We start from the raw sequence: 26820 nt of genomic DNA, 5'->3' as shown, positions 1-26820 counted from the left end.
CTCATCTTTATGGCTCGAAGCCCTTGATTAACTAAGTGATACTCGAAAACTGTCTAGCTGAGTAGAGGCAGATAAATGTGAAGGCCCCTGTGGACCTCGATTTGCTTATATGTGTCCAAGCCCAGCAAGTGAGGACTGCACCTGCGATGAGTGGGATTCTCAATTAAAACAGACTCGTTACAGCAAAACAAACCAGGACAATAAAAGTCAATTCCAACCTTGTTGCCCTACATACAAACACATAAACCATTCCAGGGGTTTAGGAGATAATAATACAGGAACATGGTATAAATACTGTATAAAATATAGTAATTAATGCAGCTGTCTCTAACCTAATAAACAGAATACACAAAACAGAATAAAATCAAACCATAAGTCAGTAACCCCCATGAAAATTCTCCAAGTCAAAGTCGAACATCATTAAAACGAGTCTCCTCCTCTGCTATGACGTTTAAAATGTCAGCTCCAGGGAGCTTTTCCACCACTCAGTGACACTCGCTATTGACATCCTGCCTTTTGGCCTTTATGGAGAAATCATTGAAAGGATAAGAAGATTAGAATTTTATAAGTGCCATTTTCAAAATGTATTTTTCTGCCACACAAATGTGTCTCGATACAGAGGTGCCCGTCTCCCCTCTGTGTTAAGGTGTCACCTATTATCGAAGGGTTTAAATGTCATTCCGTGGTGGTGAATTATTAATTGTGATATGAAATTTTAACCTTCATCATCAAGACAAGGATAATATTCGCATTTTATAATGGATGACGACAATAAGAAAAACTAGAAAATATAGTAACTGTGTTTTCACGTTTTCACAGTATTTGGCTTGTGAAGCTTTAATGGCCGTTTTTCTCCCCTTCAAAATGTCAAGTTGTCTCCTCTTAGGTCTCACCAAAGCTTCTTAAAGGACCTGGGTCAAGAGGCTTGTGGAGTTCACTCAGCCATGATTGTGCAAAGCAAGATATAAGAAACACTGTGCTCCTGTAACAGCATGCAGTGCTGTATACAGTTTACTGAATAAGAAATGTATAATATAGCAATCCTTCATTGAAATGACTAAAGCCAAGTTCTAAGTTGTATGTTTTGTTGACTTGTGTACTTACATTATCACAAAATTCACTAACATTAATAGCACCTGGGTTGCGATAGGTAGAGTTTCATTGGCAGTGGTGGTGAAGACAACAACTCCTATCAGCCGATGCTGCTTTCAGGGTATCATAGAACCAGGTCGTTTTGATGATGATTTGATTGAGAGACCCTAAATGGCTGGAGTTGCCTATCGTACGACTATGCGTGAATTAATGTTGGTAGATCATGCATCTTTTCTTTTATCACGATAAGGATTCATATCTGTTGTCTCTCTGTTTGTGACTTTGTGGGAGCTCGTGTTTTTGTGAAGAACGTCAAAAAATCGGACGTTTGTGTGATTGATGCTATACCGGTTGAAGTGTGCAGGCTTTTACTCCAGCTCAATGCAGTCGGGTCATCATTTCCTTGTACACTTTTCTTCAGAATGCATTTGCTTTTCCAAAATGAATCCTGTGCAAATATTTGAGTGCATAGAAGATGTTTACCCAAAGCATAAGGCTGCAGACTATTTGTCCTGCATACGTGCCTAAAGCTGTATTGTCTGTAGACTGGCTTTTGGTCAGTAAATATTTTTTTTTAACAATGATTGGAAATGTCAGTTTTGTTTTTCCCTGGATTAGCTCTGCCTTTTTAAGTTCAGGGTTCAAAAGTTATATTCACAACATAAGCTTGTATAATATTTCTGCAAATATATATTTCTTTCCGAGATCAATGGTGCCATATACTCTCCAACACTCTCCATCTAAGAATTTAAATCTGCTATTGACATCACAAAAAGGCCGGAGTGCATGGTGAATATAAGACCCTGTGTGTGTGCTGTGGAAAAGCTGTCCAAATAAAAAGCAGCTGTTTCCCCCCTCGCGCCCGCCTGGAGTTTGAAACAGGAAGCTGGGCCCGGCCCTCGCAGCCTGCTGGGAAGAGTGTTACACTGGTATGAGACCCTCCCCTGGAGAAACACTGCAGCAGCTTGTGTTCAAAGGGAATCTTTTCCTTCTGCTAAGGGCCAAAAGTTACCTGGAGAAATGTGAACTTTTTAAAAAGAAAGTTAAAGGTAACAAGGCTCTGCATGGAGGGGCTTTCACTTGGTAGAAAAATAAGAATGGAAGAGAGGGACCTTTTTCCAAACTGGCATAGGCTGAATGGTTTTCTCACATGAATAGTGAAAGAATTACTGTGTGTGTGCGTGTTTATTAATTTGTGAGGTAATTGCTAAGAGTCTCATGATTTAAAGGAATAGTTCAACCAAAAATAAAAATGCACTCATTATCTAATCACAACTATGCCGATGGAGGGGTGGGGGAAGTATTCACAAAGTGAGTGAATTTTCATTTCTGGTATAACTATTCCTTTAAAAGCTAGGCTGTTTCCTTAGTAAGTCATCTTAACCTGAATGAATTAAGAAAATCAAGGATTTATTGTCGGGTGCTTCCTTTTACAAAGATCTTTTTTTTTATTCAGAACACGAAAAACTGGTAATTTTCAGATTGCATTCTGTCTTTTTTGTAATCCTGCTAACTAACAACAAACAAGCTAACACAGATTCAAACATGTGCATGTTTGTGCATTTTAATATAGATTTACAAATACTTTTAAAGAAGCGTGACCAAATAAATTTCTCCTCCTTCACAAGTTATTTTATTTGAGTAAAAGTTGCAGGAGTTTGGCCTCGGTGAATTATTAATCGATATCATCAGTGCTCCAGCCAGTCTGTCTGTTTTTGGGTCCCAGGCCTGTTTTCAGTCCACTCTATTTTGGCTCCAGATGACTGAGTTGTGGCATTACGCAACGTCCTCTGGGGCGTTCATTATAAACAGCGTCCACAGGCCCAGGAGCTGAAGTGGTTGAGGGGGGACGCAGTGCAAGTGCTGGCACAGAGCCAGGTCAGGTTAATCCGCTGACGTGGTTGAGTGGAAGCATTGAGAGTCGCTGAAGAAGAGACGTGTCACGTCCACGTCCACACCAGCTTACTAGGAATTTCTCTGCAGCTCACCGAGCTGTCCTCACGGGAGAAATAAAAAAATGTCACACCCAAGGAGCCTGTTTCCTGTTCAAGCACTGTCTTGAACCTGTTCACACTACAGAAAGGATCAGTGCTTACTGCTAAGTGGGAGTTTCCCACTTTGTTCCCCATAGTCCTGCTTGTTGAGACGCTGCACAAGAGCTAATTATCTGCTTTAAAACCATCCTCAGTGACCTTGACTTATGCCTGTTAGACAGAAATGCACACAGTTCTTTTTTTTAAATGTTATGTCAAAGCCATTTACAGTATTAAGTGCTGAAACCTATTTAGGGATGAAAACAATATATTTGTCCATAGGAGTAATGATGCCATCAGGATTCAAGTTTTGAAATTCTCAAGTTCCTTGTATCCATCCAATTCTCTGAGTCTTTCTCTCCACTGAGGAAAGTTTAAGTAACATTTTGCTTTATTTCAGATGCATAGGTTGAACATTTTTATCAAAAAAAGAAATTGTTTCAAGATAAATGACAAAATATTGAACCCAAAATATATAAATACGATAATCACACTCTACAAATCCACTGTATATTAATAACACATACACAATTGTATCCCAGTAGAAGGTTGTATCAGCCAAGGCTCTAATTATCACGTTTTGGAATCACTTAATTAAAAGAAGGAATTACCTACTTAAAAAATGTCCCTTGCCAGCCTCCTCGTGAAAACTTCAGAGAATGTCCAGATGAGCCCATGTGAAAAACACAGTGGGAGATCCATCGTAGGACTCATGGAGAGCGAGCGGGGGTGTTGATGACATTTCTCACATGACGGAGGCAAAAAATGAAATGCCACACACGTAAAAGACACCAACGAAGATGTCTAGAGGGCTTCTGTTGATAAGGGCCCAAGCCGTGTTGATGTGCTGTAGACCACAACACATGATCATGAAGTTCAGATGTTACATCCTATCTCTGCCTGATGAACAGCCCTCACGTGACCACTCATTAGATTTCTGTTGCTGTTGTGAATGTGACTCACTGGAGAATCTCCAGCTGCGTTGTACGTACGTGAAAGGCAAACTCTGGAGATAGTCCAGACCCCATTGGGTGGACGTTCTCCAGAGTTCATGTTTGAAAAGGTGCCAACATGTTCGCCGGTGCATTAAGTTTACGGCCCTGACGTCATCAGCACGTCGTCACCATCAGATAAATCCTGGTGATGTGAGTCAGATATCTTACTGTGCTCACTACAGTTGGGACTTCAAGTGTCTGGCCTGCACCAGCCAGTAGGCTTGTTTCAGCCTACTGAAACAAGCCTACTGTGACTTACCTTCGTGACTTACCTTTAATTCAGATGAGTCAGAGCTATAGATGCTGCAGCCCTGAACAGTCACATTGTTCTGTCAGTAAGATGCTTCTGTTGGTGCACAGACTGATTCAATTAGGTAGAACAGTTCACATTCACTCTTCATTCCAGAGGCCACTGGATGTGCATCACAATCACTAACCACCTATGCTATATTCAGCAGAGCGTAGATTCCAATGTACCTACTCACTCGTAAGTTCTGTACATTTGCACAATAGCGGTTGAACTTGTGCCGACGGTGATCTCTGTTGTCTGTTGATTTTCTTCTTGTAGAAGCCATTAGAGACCAAAGAGTAATTTACTTTAAAAGCTTGCAGCGCCGCAGCGCTTCACAATAAATCGACCATGTGTGAAAATGCTTTCTTTACCTCAGAGGAGTCAGTCAGGCATTGAAAACGTCAGCAGGGATCAGAGGCACGTAGCGCTGAATCTTAAGAATGGTTTACACATACGCATGCATACACCAGTAAATTGTACATAGTAAGCTCTGAGGGTTTTCCCTCTCTTCTCTTTAAGTGTGTCATGGACGACAAAGTTCTAAGATATAAAGGACAAAGGGATTCCTACTACATCTCCCACGTGAAACTCTGCACAAAAAAATGTCATAGTTTCAAAACCCAGTGTGAAAACCATTCTGCAGCACTACTATGACAAATGATGAATCACTCTTTCTAAAAGAAACCGCTGTCCTGTACCATTATGAATACACCAGTAAAGGTTCTTTATAGACATCATTTATACGATCATGTTTCCTGAATATAGCTTTGAATAAGTGATTAAATCCCTGTGATATTTCCTATACTCAGGAGCTTTTGATATCAGATATAACCTCATTGATATTTTGAATACAGAACCTGTGATAATTGCTCTCTAACACCAAAGGGGCTTAAGGGTTAGTGATTAAAATCTTGTCCTGCAATAGATCGATGCCTAACAAAGAATAGATAGATAGATTGATGGATGGGTGGATGGATAGACAGATGTACCTCATTGATCCCAAAACGGCAAATCTCTGTGCTGAAGCAGCAAGGCATCGCGTACATAACACACTATACAAATTATAAAATATAATACTATATACATAATAAAATATACAATTGATAAAGATTAAAATAAAGATGATATAAAAACATGTAACATGTAAAGAATCTTAACTGTAGTTAGACCTTAATCAGTGACGGGTTGGATACAACCTTTAAAAAATGTCTCTGTGTTTTAAGATTTATATACAGAACATTCTTTATACAAAAACAGTTCAAAGAGACCTGAGAAGTTTTATGTGTCTGTAGAAAAGTCACTATTTCCCTCTCAGACCTGTTGTTGTGTGTGCCTGGAAATACATGAAAGGAGATCAAGCTTGGGCCTCATAGCAAATACATTGACCTCTGTGCCAAAAACTCTCACATGACTGCTTGATGGAAATATTTAATATTTAATAAATGTTTATTAGAAAAGAATACCTGTGATGGCTTGCAAGTCCAAGCCAAACACTGATTTTGTGCCTGAGCTTTTACATCAAACTGAGCTCAGAATATATATATATATATATATGCTAGAAATTCTTTCGTGGTTATTGGAAAATACATCCACAGGATTAAATGACTTGATAAAATGTTCAACAATAACTGTGCCGGACTGCATTCACTTCTCTCTCTGTGACTCATCAGACAGAAGACATTATCATTAGTCTGCAGAGAGTGTGTTAACCATCAGACTTATGACTTATGTTAATAGAGAACGGATCATTACGCGGCAAATGGCGCGGCTGTGTGCTTGTTGTGTCTCTGCAGAGTCGTCCTCTTGTAGTCAGTTTGTGTGAAGCAGCTACCTGGGTTATGGTTTGTTTTTCCTCTCTCCACATTAAAGAAAAAAACCATCTCAGATCACAAGAATAGTATCGTTATGTTAATAATAATATAAAATAATGAGAAAAAAACTTGTGCCTGAGAAGAAAGTTGTAATATTATGATAATAAAGTCATAATTAAATTTAGCTTTATTAAACCTTTCGACGGTGCACAATGGATTTTGAGATAGTGACACAAGTTGTGTCGTCCATTTTGAAGGTGAAAGATTTTTCACATTGGGAGAATGATGGAACTTGAATGGTCGTTACGAGGTATTGCATGTAAACAGATAAACTATGGAGAATCCAGCCCTTGAACTTACTCTGTAAAAGTTTATACAACCTGTTGATTCGACTAAAAGTATCTATAGTCATGGCTTTTATCAAATAAAATATTTTAATTGCAAGTTTAATGTCATTTATCACTCTTTTTATTTGTTTCCTACACAGCTTGTCTCTATGTAATTTATCTGTTGAACCTGCTACTCTACAAACAGTCATTATACAATTACACATTAGGCCAATTGACCTCCAGGCATACAAACAGACAAGACATGTAACCAAAAAACAATAGCACGAGCCTGAACCAACCCTCACTTCCACTGTCCTCTACAACCTCCACGTAACCTTTAACCCACACCACCCACATACATATATATATATTTATATTATATTCACAATGTACATCCAGCCTCATTCAGGCACTCAATGGAGAGCTCCCAGGTCTTGTCAAAGTATTAATATGCTTTTGCTGGACTCCTAAAGTTTATTGATTTACACATTCATCACTGTTATGTGCTCAGCTCATGGGTTTGGCTTAATAATTTTTCATGAAATAGTTTTCAACTGGTTTCTGTCTTCAGAATTTAACTGTGAGAGTAAGAGAATATGCCAATGATATTAAAAGTTTTTTCTTGTCATGGCATCATCACAGTCATATTGAAGTTGTAAATATATCCACAGATAGTAATGTGAACCCAGAGTTTCATTTATCACACTGAATATAGTCTTTCTCGCAGAGAAGAATTCATTTAGATAATAAAGAGATTTCTTGGCTGCAGCAAATTTGGATTAATCTTTCTATGAATCATTATTTCAGCCACGATTTGATGAATACTTCAGTTTTTCTCCTTGACTCCATTTAACAACTTTAAAAACCTTTCTCCAAGACATTTCCATTAATATCCTTTTCTCCATCTGGTCTTAATGGTTTGTGTTTAATGGTTTTTCTCATCCACCTCTTGATGACCACGGCATCATTTTTTTCTGACAGTTAGGGGAAAGGGGGCTGGCATCCAAGTCGTGAAAAGAACCAAGGAAAATAATGAGAAGCTCCCCGGTCCCGAAGGAGATGCTTTTGTCATCACCAGCATTGATCCACAAAAGCCTTGTGATGGTTTGATCTAAAAGCTTTCTCTTCTCTTTCTTTTGTTTGACTGCGGTCCCTCAGAAGTGAATCACATCTTTATACAAAAGATGAAGTTGAATGAAACCGTTTTCCTTTTTCTCATTTCCTGCCTGAATTTTTCAGAAAGATCTCCAGGAAATTGCTCCTGTAAACTTGTGACCTGGTAATCGTGACCGGAATGAAATCGGAGTGAACTCTGTTATCTTTTTGGATAGAGAAGTGATTTTGTCCTGGGTTGTGTTGAAGCCAATCAGTATTGTTTTGAAATACTCCTGTCCAGGGACAAAGGTTACAATCAGATACAGTATCTCCACTTATCTTAACGGATTGACGTTGATGGAAACGCCACAGTTTAGCCACTTTCCTCTCTCGAAGGTGACCAATCGGTTGCCAGCGCTAACACATCACACCCCCAAAATCTAATTTTGTGCAGGAACTTGGAAAATCGTTCATGCTTATACAACTCTGTGAGACTTAATTGCTTTTATCACATTGTCAGTCCCCAGAGTCCCTGTTTTAATCCAATAGCCCTTATAAGCAACAGCTTTTAATAGAAACTGACCACCCCCGACACCTGCGCCCTCCATTTCTGCCTTATTATGATGTTTTACAAGCAATTAAACTCCACATCGATCCCGAGGGTTTGCAAAGACAAATCTGCTTGATGAATTTACTTGCTGTTGAAATAAGGAGTCAGTACCATCTCTCGGTTATACAGTTACGGTAAAGCTACCTCTGTACCTTTTGTAGGTATAGTTCCTCTGGGATGGTGTCAGAGTGATGTATGTGTCGAACCTTTAAGTGCTGCTCCGGAACAAGACTGCTGGGACGGCTGTGGAGCTCTAATGAGAGCAGCAGAATACGATGAGGTCTGACCTCCTCCATCTTGCCTCTGCCGATCTCCTTCTTTATCTCACTCCATCTCTGTGGATCAGATTTACCCCCTCTCCTTCTCGCGCTCTTTGTCTCTCACATTCTCTGAACAGGCAAGGCCATTTTCATAAATCCCTTAAGAAATATGTTTCTGTGTCACAGGAAACAGTTGTCCTGAGCCGGACAGTGGTAATTTAGGGATTTAGATCGAGTCATTTCACCGGAGCAGGTACAAAGTAGCAGTAGCCGCTCATGATGAAGAGCCAAAATAGAGCAGGTTCTGACCAGATATGGTTTGTGTTGAGTCAACATATTTTGTATTTTCTGGTTTAAATGCCTGCTATAAAACATAGCACGGCCTTCTCCTGGGCTGTTGCTATTGCATAGCGCTCCAGCGTGTATCCAGTTCATGAACCCTTATTAATGAAGCTCTTTCCTACATCCTTTACTGCTGTAAAGGAGGGGATGCGTGAAAACACACAGGTAGCAGCGTCTGCTTTATTTGGAGGAATTGGGTATGCTCAGAATACTGGAAAAGAACAAGAAAACCATTAAACCTTATAGGAACTCACAGTGCATCAGCAGATACGGATGAAGGCAAAGATTTGGTCACATGCTTGGAGATCACGGTTGCATTTTTCGTTTTCAAAGAGTGAATTTCGGAGACTCGCACCACAATCAGCTATTCTCACTTATCAGCTATCGGCTACTCTGGTATGAATCATGGAGGCATAAATCATCGAGATTCATGACCTGTGTGGTTTGTGGGTAGGCGGTGGTGTGAGTTATGGGTCATGATTTCATGTCAGTTATTGATTGCTCTGACCGATAGCTCCTAGGAGGCATGAAGGGATAGCAGGGGGTACGTTTGGTGGTGCGACAGCTCTGTATTTGGGGGGTTGTATTGATTAGCTTCATTGAAGTGCACATGAATATAACACCTTAACTTTTTTTGTACTTGTACAATGCATGTGTAGACTAGATTTGTATTTATAATATTGTCTGAATAGGTTTTATTTTACGGTGGCTGAGACTTCTCGCTCATGGGCATTGCTGGAATACACAAACACGCTTTTGCATTCGTGTTTTGTGCGGTTATGCAACTTTATTACTAGTGTTGGCTTTATGCTTTTTAATTACAAACAATTCATCATAGCACCATGGGTAGAAAAGCTTGCTTGTGACAGCAGTGCTGCATTTGCTGAGTCCCAAACTGAAATCTGGGCTGGTACAGTGGATTTTCTCCACAACAACGCCTGCTACTATGATGCATGTCACTCCAACTGCAGCTTGTGAATATTTACAAGTAGAGAAAAGCAAATTTATGTTGAGTAAATTCTGAATGTCTTGTTGATAATTGGCTCGTCTCGGCTGGTGCTGCCAAATTCTTAAAAAAGTGTCAAATATTCAAATGCATCATTTGCAAACCACATTAATCAAATGATCATGATGCATTCAGCTATGACACCACTGAGGCCGACGTTCCCACAGTACTGCTGTATATATTTGCCACTTTGAAGAATGACCTGAAAAACAATATCATTGCAAATTTACACTACACTTGGAATGTTTATTTTTCCATCAGAAGATTCTTTCCTTTTCTCAACCAATCTCCTTCTGTATTCCTACTCATACGCACACCTATGCTTTCTAATCTGAGTGTCTGCCACATATAATCAACAACCTCCCTCTGTGAAATTACTGTATCTAAATTAGGGAATTTCTGTATGTGCCATTTCAAACGGATGCTAATGAAATCAGTTAATAATGCACACTAGAAATATGCATAAACGGCAAATGCAGACATGTAAGCAACAACTAAATACTTAATATTTCTCAGATTTCTTGGAGATAATGCAGATACTGTCATTGCAAGGAGACAGAAATACTTGAGTGTTTTGACCTAGACACAGTAAAGTGTCCAATAAGCCTGTATTATGAGCCACATTATAGTGTTATGAGAAAAATATGCAATTGGCAAATAGTACCATCTAATGGGATGTTACATTCTTAAATAGCTGTCTTTATTCATGCTTTTGGGAGTAGCAGCTCTGTTACAGGACAGATGGATGTGGATTTGATGTGGCTATTTAAATAATGAATAAATGGAACGACATAGTTTGACGTAGCAGACCATTATTGAAATGGTGAAAGAAATAGAAATGGTGTCTGACTGAGGACGTCTCTGTGATTGCCACTGTCTTTTTGCATAATACCTGTCAGTCAGCTGATGTAGGTGTTAATGTGACTCACATTTCCCTGGGTGTTTGTCATAGGCTTTTTTTTTTAACCCTTGCTGTGCCACGGTGGCCATCACAGCTCATCTCGCCTCATTGTGTTTGGGTGGAGCTGCTTGAAAGGGTTTCAGAGGGAAGACGAGAGGTGACGTGTAGGCGGAGTGAGACTCCGTGCATTACTTTGCCGCGATGTTTGGCTTCGCTTCCCGATACAGCAGTTTAAACTGTGAAAACTGGAAAATAAATCAAGTCTCTGAATATGCGCCGCAATCTCTAATGCAACACAAGCCACTAATGGAGTCTGCAGGGTTACTCAGTGCTAAGTGAGGACTATCGAAAACCACCAATTCAGACGCTTTCATCTCACGCTGCAAGGGCTCGACCATGAGTCCTCGGTGGAAAGGGAGGGGCTCTGGTGTCTATCAAAAGGAGAGAGGAGCAGAAATATAAACGCTTCAGTGTCTCATCGTGCAAGGACAGAGAAGTGACAATGTACAGTTTATTTTTTTCTTTTCATGCTGGCCAGCTCGCACAATCAACCCCCCCCCCCCCCCCCCCCCGACTCCTTTTTGGTGTCAGCCGGTTGTCGAGTGCCAGTAACAGGCGCCTTCCTCCACCACGAGTCTGCTGCTAGCTTGGCTGCAGACTGGAGTGCACCCAGTGACCTGGCATCTAAACCATAGGTCTAGTCACGTGTGTGTATAGGTCTGGATGTGTTCTATGTAGATGATGCATGTTCAGGGATTGTGAGGATGTGTTTGTCCTCACTGGACGTGCTTCGGGTGCACACAAAAGTGTGATTGTGTTAGTGTGTGTGTGTGTGGGTGTGTGTGGTCTCTGCCTCAGCTCCTGTCATGTCAGTAAGGAGGTGGTACTGTACTCTGCAATAAGAGCAGTCCGCCTGCAGGCAGGACTGGCCATCTGGACACATGATAAGGAGCCTGGCCCAGACATCAGTCACTTTTTCTCCCCAGTCCCTCTTGGTGTTATCAGATTTCTGTTTCTCTTTACTGTCCATCAGTCAACAATGATGCACTGTATTTTAACCATAACCAAATCTCTCTCCTCTTCTCTCTCTCTCTCTTCCCACTCTTCTCTCCATTCTCTCTCTCTCTCTTTTGTCTCCTGCAGTCTGCTGTTTCGTGGTCCACAAGAGGTGCCATGAATTGGTCACGTTCTGCTGCCCGGGGGCAGATAAAGGGCCTGACACAGACGTAAGTAACCAAAGCCCAGCTGTTGCCTCTGACGTGTTTGCCGTTGAGGAGGTGCCTTTCACTGAAGTGCAGATACACACTGTCACCAGGCCTCGCTCCTTTCTGAAAACCCTGGCTCCCTTCGACGGCTGTAGAGCTGCCATGTATTCTTGTTGTTTGAATGAAGTAGCAGTCTGCTGCAGAGGGGGGGAGAGGAAAAGTGAAACTTACTACTTCCCCTGACGAGCATCACTCTCCAAGCACTTAGAGCTTTCAGTTTGAATAATGTCTGCCGGGTCTTTGGAGGGTTTTTGTAACAAGATTCAAAATGATCAAACCAAATAGGTTTCATTAATAATACTATCTTAGTCTCGTTGTTTCAATAGATCTTAATACAGATTGAATATCTACATTCTGTTAGCATCTATTAAATAATTCAAGAACTCTCTGCCTGTCTGAGGGACAGAGTTTTGGAGCAGGAAGGCCTCGTTTTTCCCGTTCTAGGTCGACCAATCACGTTTTAGCAGGCTTCGGTTGCCTGCAGGTAATTTGGTGCGATCTGGACGCGTGATCACCATCACCACAGGCCAAACAAACAGCCCATCCCAAACAGGGGGGTTGGCACTTTTTCTCTTAACTCAGTCTGTGACTGGGAACACTCTGACAGCGGAGCATCATCCCGAGAAGGGTCACAGAGTTCATGGTGTAACTATAAATGATAATTCAAATGCATCCAACAGGACAGAGTTCAGACAAAAGCGGATTGGCGGATTAATAGTCATGACCTGATCTGGGACGAGGAGGCAGATGGTAAATGCAGGAGTGGCGGCCAAAACCAACACACCTACATTTATCTTGGCCTAGTCACTGAAGCTACAGCTGTCGGGAATCGTTCTTAGTAACTGTGTCTTTAAAATTAAAACAAGATTCCAGATAGAATTTTAACAGGAGTCTGAATTTACCGAGCAGCATCTTTTGTTCAAGGCTTTAAACAAAAATTGGACTTTACCAAAAAATGTAGTTTGCTGTGATAAACATTAAATGTATTTAAAATGATCTTTTTTAAACCTTGACAATGAAAATAACTTTAGATGCTTCATAAATACCAGCGTCAGTACGACATGCTAACTTGGACCTCAGATATGCCTCCGCAATGGCCACTTGTACCAACTATGTGACATCAACTGTTTGGTAAGTGTGAAACCCCATTTACGTGCCTGCTCGCCTGCTGGGCATGCACAGCCCCTCAGCGTTACAGCAGAGCTGCCTGGCCTCTGTAACTGGAGATATGTCAGTGTGTCATTCAAGATCATCGGCCCAGACTCTTTAAATAGAGCACGACACGGATGACACGAAAGCCGCTACGGCAGAAAATAGTCTGAGCTGGACGATTCTTGATTTGAGCTGCAGCCGCGGGGGCTCCGGGCAGTGAAGGTGCACCAGGTTCGTTCTTAACAAGGCAGTTAACCTTTAGTGACCTTTGACATCTGTGCGTTGAAGTGATCCCAGTCACCTTTTATTGCACAGAGTGTATGGAAATCCCTGGATAACCAGAATCTTCTCATTTATTCCACCGTCTTGCATTAGACAAAAATTGTAGACAAAATCTTTGTCCTCTTTAAAAAATGCATGAGAGTGTTTTTACTTTCCATATCCAAACATTTACTGCTCCCTTTTAAAATCAATTTTTGTTCACATAGCAGAAATGTTGCCTGGGACAACAGCACATATTACATGGCTGTCTGCGTCCAGCATGTGCGGTTCAGGAAGGCAATAACTCCCATGGCCAGCAAATATCCTGAAGATCTGCAGTAGCTAGGTTACCTACATATGACTCATAACTATGTTTTATAACTCTCCCAGTGGAAGAAACGAAACCAGATCTTCTCGGGAGCAGTCTTGACATGCCGGAAGATCTTTCGGTCGATGGGAAAAGTCAACCATGAATTCATCCTCCACACAACTTCAGCCTCAGGGTGTTTCATGGGCAGGATAGGCTGCAGATACACACATAGCTTCTTTGCGTTATATTTGAGGAAATAACCATCCATTGATTTATTTAAAACTTTCAGAGGGATTGAAGAAGATGTTCAGGTTACTCAAAATATGACTGTTATGAGAAATATGACTTTTCTGTTGAATTTTGGTAACAAGTCCAAGTTAAAACATAATATATGATCTGAAGCAGGTACAGACGGTGTGTGCAAAATTGAGGATGCAATTGAAAACTGGAACTGCACATGGTGTTAGCAGGTCCTTTATCTGTTTGCACATCAGCTCAATCGAACAGGACACAGACTTTGTACTCTGAGCTTAGGGGCTAAAGTCTGTTTGATAGCAGGTTCAACTGATTCCGACATTTCTGTTCACACACCAGCTCCTCCGAGTAATGCCTCAAAGTTGAGGGCTAGAACTTCAGCTGAAGCAGTTTTTGTTGGTCACACAGCTACAGCCTCAGTCGGAGTCTCTTACTGCTTCTTAAACACTGAACAGAGAAGACGCAGAGAGAGGTTGTTTATCACTTGCAAGGCAGCACTGTTGTTGTGGATAATCACTGGAGGAGAGGGTACTCAGACATTTGACCTCAGTGAAAGTACAAATAGATTGATACAAATCTACACAAGTTAGAGTGAAAGTAAGCGAGTGCAAGCTTTTAAATATACGCTAAGTATTAAAAGTAATAGTTTCAGTGTGTAGACTTCAAATGCACAGGTTGACTTCATCATTATGGCTGAGTCTCGGCCTCTTGCAAATCCACTTCATGCGTTTTCCTCACCAGTGATGAATGCTGCTGCAGGAGGCGGGGTCTAATGTTACCTGCCCACTTGAATCAGGCTCAATTCTCCTCTCGTTATTGAATACTGTTGAAAATATATAAAACAATGAGAACATATAACAATGCTGTGTTAAACAAAAAAATAGTATAAAGTACCAGATATTTGCTGACATGCAGTGGAGTAAATGTGAACTGTACCCCACAAATAGTACATACAAATACATTTAAGTACAGTAACAAAGTTAGTACTGAAAAGCTATTTGAACGTGTTTTCCACCAATTCATTTGGAAAGACAAAAAGCCAATCACTCACTCCCTGTAATAAGAAGTATTAAGAATGAAATATTTTTGTGTTTCTCACACTGTATATTGAATTTCATGTGAAGTTGTGTCACTAAATCATACTTAAGGTGATCATTTGTAGCAATCATCATTAACATTGCTTGTAAGCACTTTCCCCTCCAGTATCAATTATTCTGATTAAAGCTCTTGATTTAACTAAATGTTTTGGTGTGGCTGCCAGGTGTAGTGTTACCGGCAGCTCGAGGAAGTTCAGTGCTTTACAGGACGAGCCCATCAATAATGCACGAGCTTCCCGCCTCACTACAGTGGCTCTGCAGATGAAACTGAGAGGTTGGTGCGAGCGTGTGGCTGCTGCATTGTTGATGTCCATCAAACAAGTGGATGACCCGGGGCAATCTGCATGTCTCTTTGCACTGATTTCTGCTCAATACGTGTGTACGTGCATGCACACACACACACACACACACACACACACACACACACACACACACACACACACACACACACACACACACACACACACACACACACACACACACACACACAGACAGCCCTCTCCCCTCGAGGGCTGTTCAGTGCACTGATAGCTGTGACAGAGCAACCGAGTTCAGCATCAGCACGTTGTCTTTCTTTCTCCTCTGCTTGGAAACACACAAAGCTGACCTGAAGGCAGCGCTCGAACTGAGAAGATCTCCAAACTCTAAACTGTATGAATCTCCACAATATCAACCAGCCTCTAAATCACTCATTTATAGAGACGCAGTCACAAGGTGCAAGAAAGACTCCAGTCAGGGAAATCTAATTTGTAATATTAATGAGTTATGCTCCAGGCAAGGAGGGATCAAATATTTAAAAGGGCAAATCACACAAGAAAGGATGGTTTACATAGACCCCAGCAGGTCGGGGGGAAAATAGGTGTTCTGATGATGAGGCTTAGGGACACACACCGTCTCATTACACGGACCCTGCTTGGGAATTGAAAACAAGATTAAACTGGTGAGAATCTAAATGACATCCTCTGTGCCGCAGGCACCTTGGGTCTGTCAAAGGCAATGGAGCTTTTCTTGTGTGTTATTTCTTAGAGCGTTTCCTGTGAGCGAGGGTGTTGGCCATCTCTTTTAAACAGATCTGATGTGGACAAAAAGTTGCCTGTCATGGTGAACACCATGTTCAGCATTCAGCCAGCGACTGGGGCAGAGAAGAGCATCCAGGGGACATTCACTTAAACACCTTTTCTTAGAGGCATGGTTCCTACAAAGAAGATTCTCCTTGTAGTGATGAGACGTACCAGGTCATCTGCTAACAGGAGTTTGCACATAAACCACCAAGTTAAGTGGAGCTTATTGCAGATGTTTGGGATCTTGTTGCAAATGGAAGGAATGGTCAAACGTGGAAAAAATAAATCTGTCTTTCTTTTTGAAACCTGTCAGACTTCATAACAAATCAGTGAATAACATGGAAGAGTGTGGCAGCCGACGTCTCACACTAATGCAGTGACAGAAAACATAAGTGCAAAAGCCACAACATAACTTCAAAAGCCACACAGCGGAAGTAGCGACTGCATATTAAAAAAAATGAACAATCTGAGTTAAACAAGCTGCTTTCAGACATGTGCACTGAACTCAGTAGTTCCTCTGTGATTTCTGTGAAGGTGCATGTGTGAACTCAAATGTCCAAGGGAGACACTCTGCAGTTTCCCCAGACTTTCTTTATCTGGTCTCCTTGTGTAAAGTTTGTAGAAATCCATGAGAAGTCGATGTTTGAACACAGCAGGTGATTCCCCACTGGATTCACAGCGAGGGGGGGGGGGGGGGTTGTTGACACTTCTAACGCACGACAGAACTCAGAACGATAAAAAACTAACACAGAACAAATATCGTCACACACAAAGTAAACACAGACGAAGATGTCAAGAGAGTTTGTGTTAAGAGCAAACAACAGTGTCTGTGTTGTCAAGATCTGAACAGCGGAGTTAATACTTCACTTCCTGCCTCGGCCTGCTGCACCCGGCTGCTCCACCTCTCGCCTGAATCATGCGGAGGATTAGTTGCTGTTGTAGACGTGTCTGTGCAGAGAACCTCCCGCTGCGTTGTGCATGTGTGGAAGAAAAACTGCGGGTAAACGCTGTAGCCAATTCTTGCGATTTCACCTATTGGTCATGTCTGAAAACATCCTTACTGAGGTTAAGTGAGCTGTCATTTGTAAATAAACCCAGAAATCTCTGGCTACTTAAAATGGGATGCTTATCTATTTGAAGTGTTACGGTACAGATGCGTGGAGCACCAAAAAAGGTAGAACAAAAAATGTTTTACTTTTTTATTTTCGGTTAATGTGCTTGTGTGAGAGGTATCTGCCACTGAGGAACAGCAGTCTGCACATACTGCTTATCACAGCAAGGTTGAAACCTGTTAATGAACTATTCCTGAAATGTACCCAAAGCTAAAGCAGTTGTCCCTTCATGACCCTTTTACTGTGTAGTAGCTACTGTTCGCCACTCATGACTGAGGAATGGGATTGCATCATAAGTCACCCTCACACCCTTTATTGAGCAGAACGGCCCAAACTTCCAAGGAAACATGGGCACAAAGGAAGTTTCTGGTGCGCGTCAGTGCAACTCAAGATGTCCATGTACAATCCCAGTGGGATAACTGCCAGGATTCAGGCTGCTAGTGAGAGCTGCAGCTTGCACAACAAGGACATGAGAGGAAACACCAGCTATCCTTTTCACTGTGGAATGCATGGAAGCTCATTTTTATACTGTAAAACATTTGGGTTGGTTTTCAGGCTTGATTTAGTTTTTGGCTTAAACTGATAAATTTGGCAATAAAAAAATGCACACATTTCGAAACATTTGTTTATTTTCATAGCTGTGCTATTAACGCAAACATAAAGTTATATGTATTTGCAGATTGAGACTGATTTAAATGAAAGCACTTGCAGTTATAATCACCCCTTCGAAGGACAACAGTTAATGCTGTGTGGCTGCACGGAGCAGCGTTCACAAACACCCGACTGCTGTGGTGTTGTGATTGGCTGGCGTTCAGAAAGCGCGCCTGCTGTTTGTCAAAGAATGTATAAAAGCCAGATGAGGATATTAAAACATCAAACAGCAGTGAAAATTAGATGAATAATGAACTCTCTGGCTTCACAGGGAAAAGAGAATGGACCAATGTACTGTGTCAAATCAAGTTGGCCTCTTCCACAGAGCTGTATTCATTGTCAAATATACGTGTGTGATGTAACAGGCATGTCTGTCGAGTACAAATGCTAAACTCGGTTAAAAATGTTGCAGTTAGAGAGGATGGTCGATCTCCTTCAAGTTCAATCATGTGAGCCACTTCCATCCCTACAATCTACTGGAAAACAAGAAGAGCAGAGCTTGGTAGAGGGATATCATTTCCCGATTATAAAGAAGATGATGGACCTCAAATGTGCATAATTAGATTTTAAGATGTGTTTTACTGTAATGCACTGTTGCCTCCTCCTCCTGTCTGGACAATACGGATCTGTTTGAGGGTGTTTTAGTTTTCGCTCAGGGTTTTTCTTCTTTTGTCAACAGAAATACTTCAGTCTATGATAACTGTGTGGGTTTGGAGTCAAAATCACATGACAGAAAAGGATTAGATCATTTATGAGAAATCTAAGATTGGATCTTTTCTCTGATGCGGAGACAAAATGTATTTAGTGATGAATGAAAATAAGTGTTTGTGATGTAGATTGCCTCACACTGTTGTTGAGCATGCATTCGAATTGTTTATTTCTCCCAGTGGATTGTAAAGCTGATGAGACCGTGGCTCCTGAACTCTCTCATGTAAGACCCTGAGTTCATTCTCCTGAGGCGACACATGTTTGTGTAGACAAACGTGTGTGTGTGTCTTTGTAGCGCAGTCAGCCTCAGATAGAGGTGGAGGACGCTGAAGAGACAGAAGTAGATATTGTTTTTTGTGCATTTTGTTAACAAACAGAAAGGCAACAAAACTAAATCCTACTAGAGAATGAAAAAGAGCACACAACTAGAAAACTCTGCAGCCTCACCACAAGCTGACAATTCCTCTCTCCCCTCACTACTGACTGGCCTTTTGCTTTATAGCCTAACCTGCCTGGAACATACCACCTGCGCCGGTAAGTAGAAGGCAAGCTAAACAGAAAGAGAAATAGGAACCACACTCAAGACAAGATCGAGTTTGGACCCAGGGTTACTGCTGACCTCACAATTCAACCCATCTGCACAAATACAGCAGACAAAGTCAATAGGTTGACTAAAATGTGATCCAATGCAGCACACTTCACCCATCCTCTGTCACTTTGAGTCTGCCCAGCCCCTCCTCTCTCAGAGACCTGGTCGTGCGAACCTGTTGTTACTCTCCCTGATCAACCTGCTGGTCTGCCCGCACATACCGGAGAAAAACACAGAGCAACATCCCAAACAAACCTGATAACAACAACTTCCTGTAAAACAATACAACACACAACAAAAAAAAGATGATCAACATTATCTAATCGATAATCGAAATTCAAATATTATATGTTATATATCAAATGACCAATTGTTAAATGTAAGAAGACGGAAAAAGGCTGAGGAAGCACCTTTTCCACCGTCTTACAGAAGTGCTCTCAAAATCTACCTCATGTCCCGAACTTGGGTAGATATTATTGCAAAACTCCTCACACAACTGTTGCCATTTGAACAGAAATCGCTATTTCAAATTCAAACGTTTGTCTCTTGGAGCATAGCGAAGCACATATAGATGAGAATGGATGTAGTTTTGAGTTCCCATGCTCTGACAAAGGAGAAAAATAAGGCAAATAAGAACATGAGAGTTTATTATTCTGTCTAGGAAGTGTTTGTATAGTTGGACTATGGAGCCTGACAGTTATTGCTCTTTCGACACAGCATGATACCATTGTGTTTGCCTTTTCTTTCAGGGAATTAACATTGTAAATACTGGCTGACGACATGTAGGAATCTAAGTGAGGGTGGTTCTGGTTGCTGTTGTCATAGGTTGAACTCGTGACTGTGTGTTTGTGTGTGTGTGTGTGTGTTTTCTGTGTGTGTCTGTGTGTGTGTGTGTGTGTGTGTGTATGTTTCCTTAGAGACAGAGATCAAGTTCAGATTTCTTTCACAAAAGTATCTTTATTAAGTATCTTCATGGGATTGTGAGGACACTGCTGCTAAGACACGATTCAAGTCAACAGTTGAATCCAGTTCTAGGTTTAGTTTGCAACGCTCATTCAAATACTATGGTTACAATAACAAGGTAACATTATGAGCATTGTCAGGGATTGTAAACACTGGTACACACATAATATGTGCGATCTGGTGTCAAGCCTCTCTGATTCCCACCCGTGTAAACGCTAAAGGGTTACTGAGCAGTAGCAGAGATAAGGCCACGCTGCTGCCCTTTGTCACCGTTGATCATGATCATCAATCATCAATCATGATCATCAATGAAAACAGCAATATCAACAAAGCCTCTCGCTGTATTCACGCAGATTAATTGAAAAACATTAATGTCAGATAGACCCAACACAATGACAACTGGAAGTGCACTCACCTTATGAAACCACATTTAAATTCACTGGATGTAGATTTAGATTTGCACCAAACTGTACTCACTCATAAATATTAGTCCCCTAAATGTCCCAGATTTTCATATTATTGTCTATGAAATCAATGAAATGTGGAAAAATGTGAATTAAAATTCCTGGATCCACCCACCTCTCGAGAGTCTCAGGAAAATGTAATCGGTTCTTTCCTGTGCATATCTTTGGGTTGAAAACAAACAAACCTACCAACAAACAATGGACCGGGGTGAAAACTTTCCCTTTATCCCAACATCATCTCGAAATGTGAGCTGACACTTTTAATTAAGTGTTTAATGTTCAAAAGAAACTGTCGTCTGTCGTAAAGGTTATTGCTGTCATTAGAATAATGAACTCAGTGTAATTTCCATGTTTTTAATCAAGCCTCCTAATTGAATATTTTTCCACAACATTAGGATTTAGTCTTGAGGCTGGTACTGGATCAGAAATTGTGGAAATACGGTGTTATTGTCTTAGTATGGGATAAAAAGTAGAAATAGTACAAATATGCTGCTTATCTTATAGTATTTTGAAAGATCATTTATTCATAGAGGTTTTTGATATTTGTTTTTGTTAATTATTTTTATATTGGCCCAAAGCTGGAGTTTATTTTTAGAATCTCTTCTATAACTCATAAGAAATATGTGAAATAAACTTAGTAAACCCAATCACAAATTCATAAAAGAAAACATGTTTCTCTACGTCCGGGGGCTGTGGGTGTTGATGCTGGAAAGTCCCCTGGGCTTCCTGCTGATGGTATTTCTATGGTCTGGGATCCTAATGGAGATTAACAGATCTCTAGTCTTTCCTGCTAATGGTCCGTGACATGGCCTTCTAAACAGAGGTTTGATCAAGGCTTTGCTCGAATGAGACGAAACAGAAGTGTGTGTATGTTTTTGTGTGTTTGTCTTTGATGGAGGGTAGAAGAAATTGGTGAAGTGGGAATTTGCCTAATCTATTCTCTGAAAAAGCTTCCAGCGAAAACCCTCCAAACACACACATGCACACGCGCAAGCACGCACGCATACACACACACACACACACACACTCCAACCAAACATTTAAAAAAACATGTCCACTCCCTTCTTTTGGTCCCCACAAGGAGGTAACATCTCCATAACGTGACCATAAACAGCTTATTGTATAAGATGAGCTATACCTAGAGCAAACACATGCACGCATTTGTTATTATCTCACCTTTGTTTAACTGCCGATCTAATAATGTATTTGCTCATGTTTTGTTTATGATCTGGTCAATCAGATCTGTAACTGTCCTGTATGACACTGCACACAAAAACACTTGAAATAGAAGCCGGAGAAGGTCTGAAGTCTAAACTTGACTTGGCACGTCAGAGAGTTAGGCCTGAAGCTGAACCAGCAGCAGGTCTGAAGCTCAGCACCAGAAATAGATCTGATACCAGTTACAGACGTTATATCTGCTTCTCCCCATCTTCTTCTGTACAGTATCCCCAGAGACTTAGAAACAGTTTTGTGTACTTTGTATTATTATTTAACTAAGATAAATAACCAGACAAGGGTTAAACGAAAGCAGAAGAAAAACCAATGGCGAAGAGGTGTCTTTAGTGAGTCAAGCAACCCTATCAACTAAACAGGTCTACCAGATGCAAATATACATAAATGAAACATGACTCATCTCCGAACCACAACAGATTGTGATATATTACCAATAAAGTCCTTCAAATCAGACCAGCATTCATCAGAGAAATGTCTCTTTCCTTTTCGAGGTTGAACATATTCTTTTTCTAACGCCATACATGAGGACATTTCTTCAAACCACATGGAGAGATAGTGGGAGCGTCTGCACCTTAAGCAACACCTGTTATCACGGGCAGATTGGTAACTGCACCTTTCCACATGTTGCAGTGACAGGGATGTCAGATATGCTGCCCTGTAAGTCTGATTTAGAGGATCTCATTTATTACATTTATAACATCTAAATATGTATAGCTGTCTTTTTTGTTTTCCTAAAGTGTTGGAGGCAAGTCAGTTTCAAACAGAATAAACTAGAAGGGCACATTCCTCCAACAAGGGTAATTGGCCACTTATCATCATATTGACACATATTGAGATTAACAGGGGAAAACACATAGAATCCTCAGAGACAGCCACATGTCATGGATCCTTCTCTCAGGACGGACAGACGAGTGTTTGTGAACACATCAACAAAATTGCAATACAGTAAATAACTAAAAACCATCTATTCAAGAATATTTATTTAGATTCTCAAAATCTGGATCATTATGTTGCACAGAATTCCACCTGTTCATAGATACTAGCCCTCCGCAAGTGTGGAAAAACACCCTCTCTCGTGATGATAATAGAAAACTTCAAACAGTTTCTGGATCCGCCCTCTTAATAGAAATATCACCAAAATATAATAAATTATTCCCTGACTCATACCACATCCTCCCACCAAGTTCTATGCTAATCTTTCCAGTGGCTTTTGTGTGATGTTGCCAAATAACTACAAACAAACGCTGATGAAAACATCACCTCCTCTGCTAAATGGAACCATGACGATCTGATGATAATTGCCTGGTGTGTGTTCCAGCGGATCATTGGATATGGGGTCACAGCAAAGAGTCTGTTATTATCTGGATTGGCTTCCGGCCTTTCCTCTGTTCACTACACATTTAGACAATCATTTGAAAGAGCAATAACTGTGATTATGCTCATTCACTAATTCACTGCTTGATGCCATTACATCTTTAAAAGGCAGCCATCGAGAAATGCAAACATAGCCAGCAGTCATTTCTGACCTGAAGCGGCTGTTGTCTACACAGTGAGTATTTAGGAGACAACTCCAGAAACAGTTGGAGGTGCACTTGATCTTGTTGGACGTTACACATAAATCTGAGAATCCTCTCCCCTCTCCCTCCGTGCACTCATTTCTTTTCAGACCAGGCACTACGATATGTTTGTTGAATTCCTGGGCTCCTCTTTTTTTGCAGCGCTAAAGAAGCCAAATCGATATGTTTTCCTCTCGTCAATAATTCAATACCCCAAACACACAAATACACACACGGCTGCAGAGAGATTGCACAAACAAAAAAACAAGTTTTATTGAGTTTCTGAAATACGAACCACAGAGCTAATCGACCACAAAGAGCAGAGATGCACAGCGAAACCACTGCCCCTGTCAACTGACTCATTACAGTGAATAAAGACTCTGCCAAGGCTATTAGATACCTTTTTGGAAGACATTTGTCATGCACCTGACAGATGGCCTGCACCTGATAACCCAATTTATTTTGGTTTATGGTGTTTGCGGTATAACCGAACTAACCACCAGGTCTTATTTCTTTGTAATTCAGACCCCTCGTTTTTATACTGTTACCGTGCCGGAGAGAAGGTGCAGTGCAGTCATCGTTCAGCCGATGTGCCAGACCATGGCAGACCATCTTGTCCTCGGCTGACCCAGTGCATGTCACTCCCAGCTTGTGTGTCTGGCTATGCTAATTGCATTGGAGCACATCTCTGCAGCGCTCTAAGTGCTGTGTGAACGGGGAGCTTGGTTTTTTCTCCAGCTGTGTCAAACCAAGCAGGCGGGTGTTGTTCCTTTTTTAATTCTGCCTGGCGCTTTCATTTTGAGTGGCCCAATTTAAATATTAGAAACATACTGAGAGGATTGTTTGCATGTTGTGCCAAAGCAAATGTGTGTCTGTGTTTGCTCGAAAGAAGTGGGTGTGATTCACAGCAGGGGGGTTTGTGATGGCCTGCGCGCCACAGCAGGAGTTTAGGATGCTGTTATTTAGAGGTAGGGGCCACACACTGGGTGTCTTCATCAGCATCTTTCTTATATATCTATGTATATTATTTTCCACTTGTTTACTAATTGCACATTTCAAAGATTCCATAGAATTTTTTTGAACTGTGTACAGCATGTTTTGGCTTGAGCTAAGGAGAAACGTCCCTCACCTGTTTCAGCTGCATGAAACAATTTGATATTCACAGATTTACAACCACGTTTTTATTCCGCTTATCTAAGTTGGAAATCCCAAACATCCCTCTCCCGGGTCATGCTTCCCTCCTCTTTCTGGGGGATCTTGAGGTTTTCCCAGGCCAGATGTGGATAAGTTGTCCCAGCATGTTCCGGGCCTACGCTTGGGGCCTCTTTTCGGTTGGGCGTACCTGGTAAACCACCAACAGAAGGCGCCCCGGAGGCATCCTTACTCCGAACCACCTAAACTGTGGTTTTACTGTGAGCTCTCTCCTGATATCTTAACTCACCATATCTCAAAGGCTGAGCCCAACCATTCGATGGAGAAAATCATTTCAACGTAATCAAGATCTTGATTTTTCGTCCATGGTCCAGTACGACTCGTCACTGCTGAGGCCGACCCCCTCATCCATCCTTCAGATATCAGACTCATGGATATACGAGCAACATAAATGCTGGTTGAATTGCCACTACTGGTCACAGAGAGACTGCTCTTTGATCGAGCAAATTATTTCACACAATCATAGACCATGTTGATTTTGGATGGAAAAAGCTTGAAGTGACAGCAACCAACCACAAAACCTCTACATGATGGTGACACACGGGAAACTTATCATGGTACAATGGCACCACTGCTAGAGTCCTGTTTTAGATGGTGCTCATTTAAATGTCATCATAAACTCTACAGCGGTTTAAACGTTCTTTACTCGCTCTTCTATAGCAGACAGATGTGTTAGCGGATGGCACACGGCGAGGGAAACCTCCTGTGAGCTGTGGTGACAACCTGCCCCCCCCTCTCAGCACTCAGCAGCTTAGTGAAAGGGCAAGTGGAATCAGAGTTGTGATTTATATGCTAAAAATAGTAACCCTGCCGAGCCTCACACCTCACGTCTGGATAAATTATAGCTCCATTTTGTTCTCTTCAAAGCCTCCACTCACCTTCGTAACCACCGATTATACTCCCGTAGCTTCAGGCTGAGGAGCTTCACTAGAGAGCCAGCAGCAAAGTCTGTGTGTGCGTGCGTGTGAGTATGCGTGTGTGTGTGTGTGTGTGTGTTCTGAGGTGAGATTGGTCGAGCGAGAACTTTAATCAAGCTCAGTGTTAATTTCCAAAGTCCTTTAAACACGCCTGTGTGTGTCCGACGATGTGATTGACTGGGATGTTTGAGCGGCGAGGTTGAAGGAAAGGTGATTAATATGATGGACGAAACCACAGAAGTGACACAACTTGGTTTTGCAGTAATGCAGAATGCATCGTCTGGTTCAGGGTGTCACTTCAGGGTGTCTGGTTCAGAGTGTCCATCCATCCATCCATCCATCCATCCATACATCCATCCGTCCATATATACATATACATACATACGATTTTTCTTTAAGGCTCGCAGGGGGACTGGAGACAATCACACTGGACAGCAAATCCCTGGTTCGACACACAGAGACAAACAACCATTCACATATATGGTACATTTATAGTCTTCAGCTAACGAAACCCCAAATTACGTGTCAATAGACTGTGGATGGAAGCCAGAGAAAACACAGCCCCACCAGAGATCGAATGCACCATCATGCCGCCACCAATTAACCAAAACTGTTTACTTAAAAAGTGTTTCAGTCATTTTTTTGTGGTGATATTGACAAACCTGTTTGATATTAGGTATGAAAGATGTACAAAGTAACAGTCTTTATCTGAGAGTGAGATTGCACTGTTGTGGTTTCACATCACACTGATCCACCTCCAAATGCCATGCATCTCTGTCAGTGGGCATGTTGTCTGCAGCTGAAGCTATCGATTTAGGAAACTGTCTAACAGGAAAACACTGCATCTATCAAACATACTGATTTGAAGTAAAAGGAACACAGCCTGCACGGCCTTTGTGCATGTGTTTACATGAATAGAACATGTCTGTGTGTATATATACAGGTTAACCACAAGAGACCGTGACTCTATAGGACAGTAGAGCGAGGAGCGCATACGCTGCCACATCATATTCAAATGTCATCTCCCAGTGAGGGATGATGGGTAGAAGAGGGAGGAGAGTGTAAGGGGAGAGAATGAGCAGGGGAGGGAGGAGGGAGGGAGGACTCAGGGGAGAGTCTGAAGGTGGTCAATAATTGTCTGATGCTGGATGTTAAGGGAAGGTAATTTATTATAGAAATTGTTCACCTGCAAGCATCACTGTGAAGACGTATTCCTCAGTGCTGCAGGGAACAGATGGGTCAAAGAGA

General features: G+C 41.5%; 1 protein-coding gene across 2 annotated transcripts in view; it reads left to right on the top strand.

Annotated features, from left to right (window-relative positions):
• prkcaa (protein kinase C, alpha, a) overlaps positions 1 to 26820 on the top strand; it is a 127788-nt gene that overhangs the window by 37306 nt on the left and 63662 nt on the right. For both annotated transcript variants that reach the window (XM_062387082.1, XM_062387083.1), the window contains exon 3: positions 11910 to 11992. In XM_062387082.1, the coding sequence (XP_062243066.1) occupies positions 11910 to 11992 (83 nt within the window). The remainder of the gene's footprint in view (positions 1 to 11909; positions 11993 to 26820) is intronic.

Source organism: Platichthys flesus, chromosome 5 (genome assembly GCF_949316205.1).
Source record: "Platichthys flesus chromosome 5, fPlaFle2.1, whole genome shotgun sequence".
Taxonomy (NCBI): domain Eukaryota; kingdom Metazoa; phylum Chordata; class Actinopteri; order Pleuronectiformes; family Pleuronectidae; genus Platichthys; species Platichthys flesus.
The sequence above is the reverse complement of the archived record's forward strand: the minus strand, read 5'-3'. Positions and strand labels throughout refer to the sequence as shown.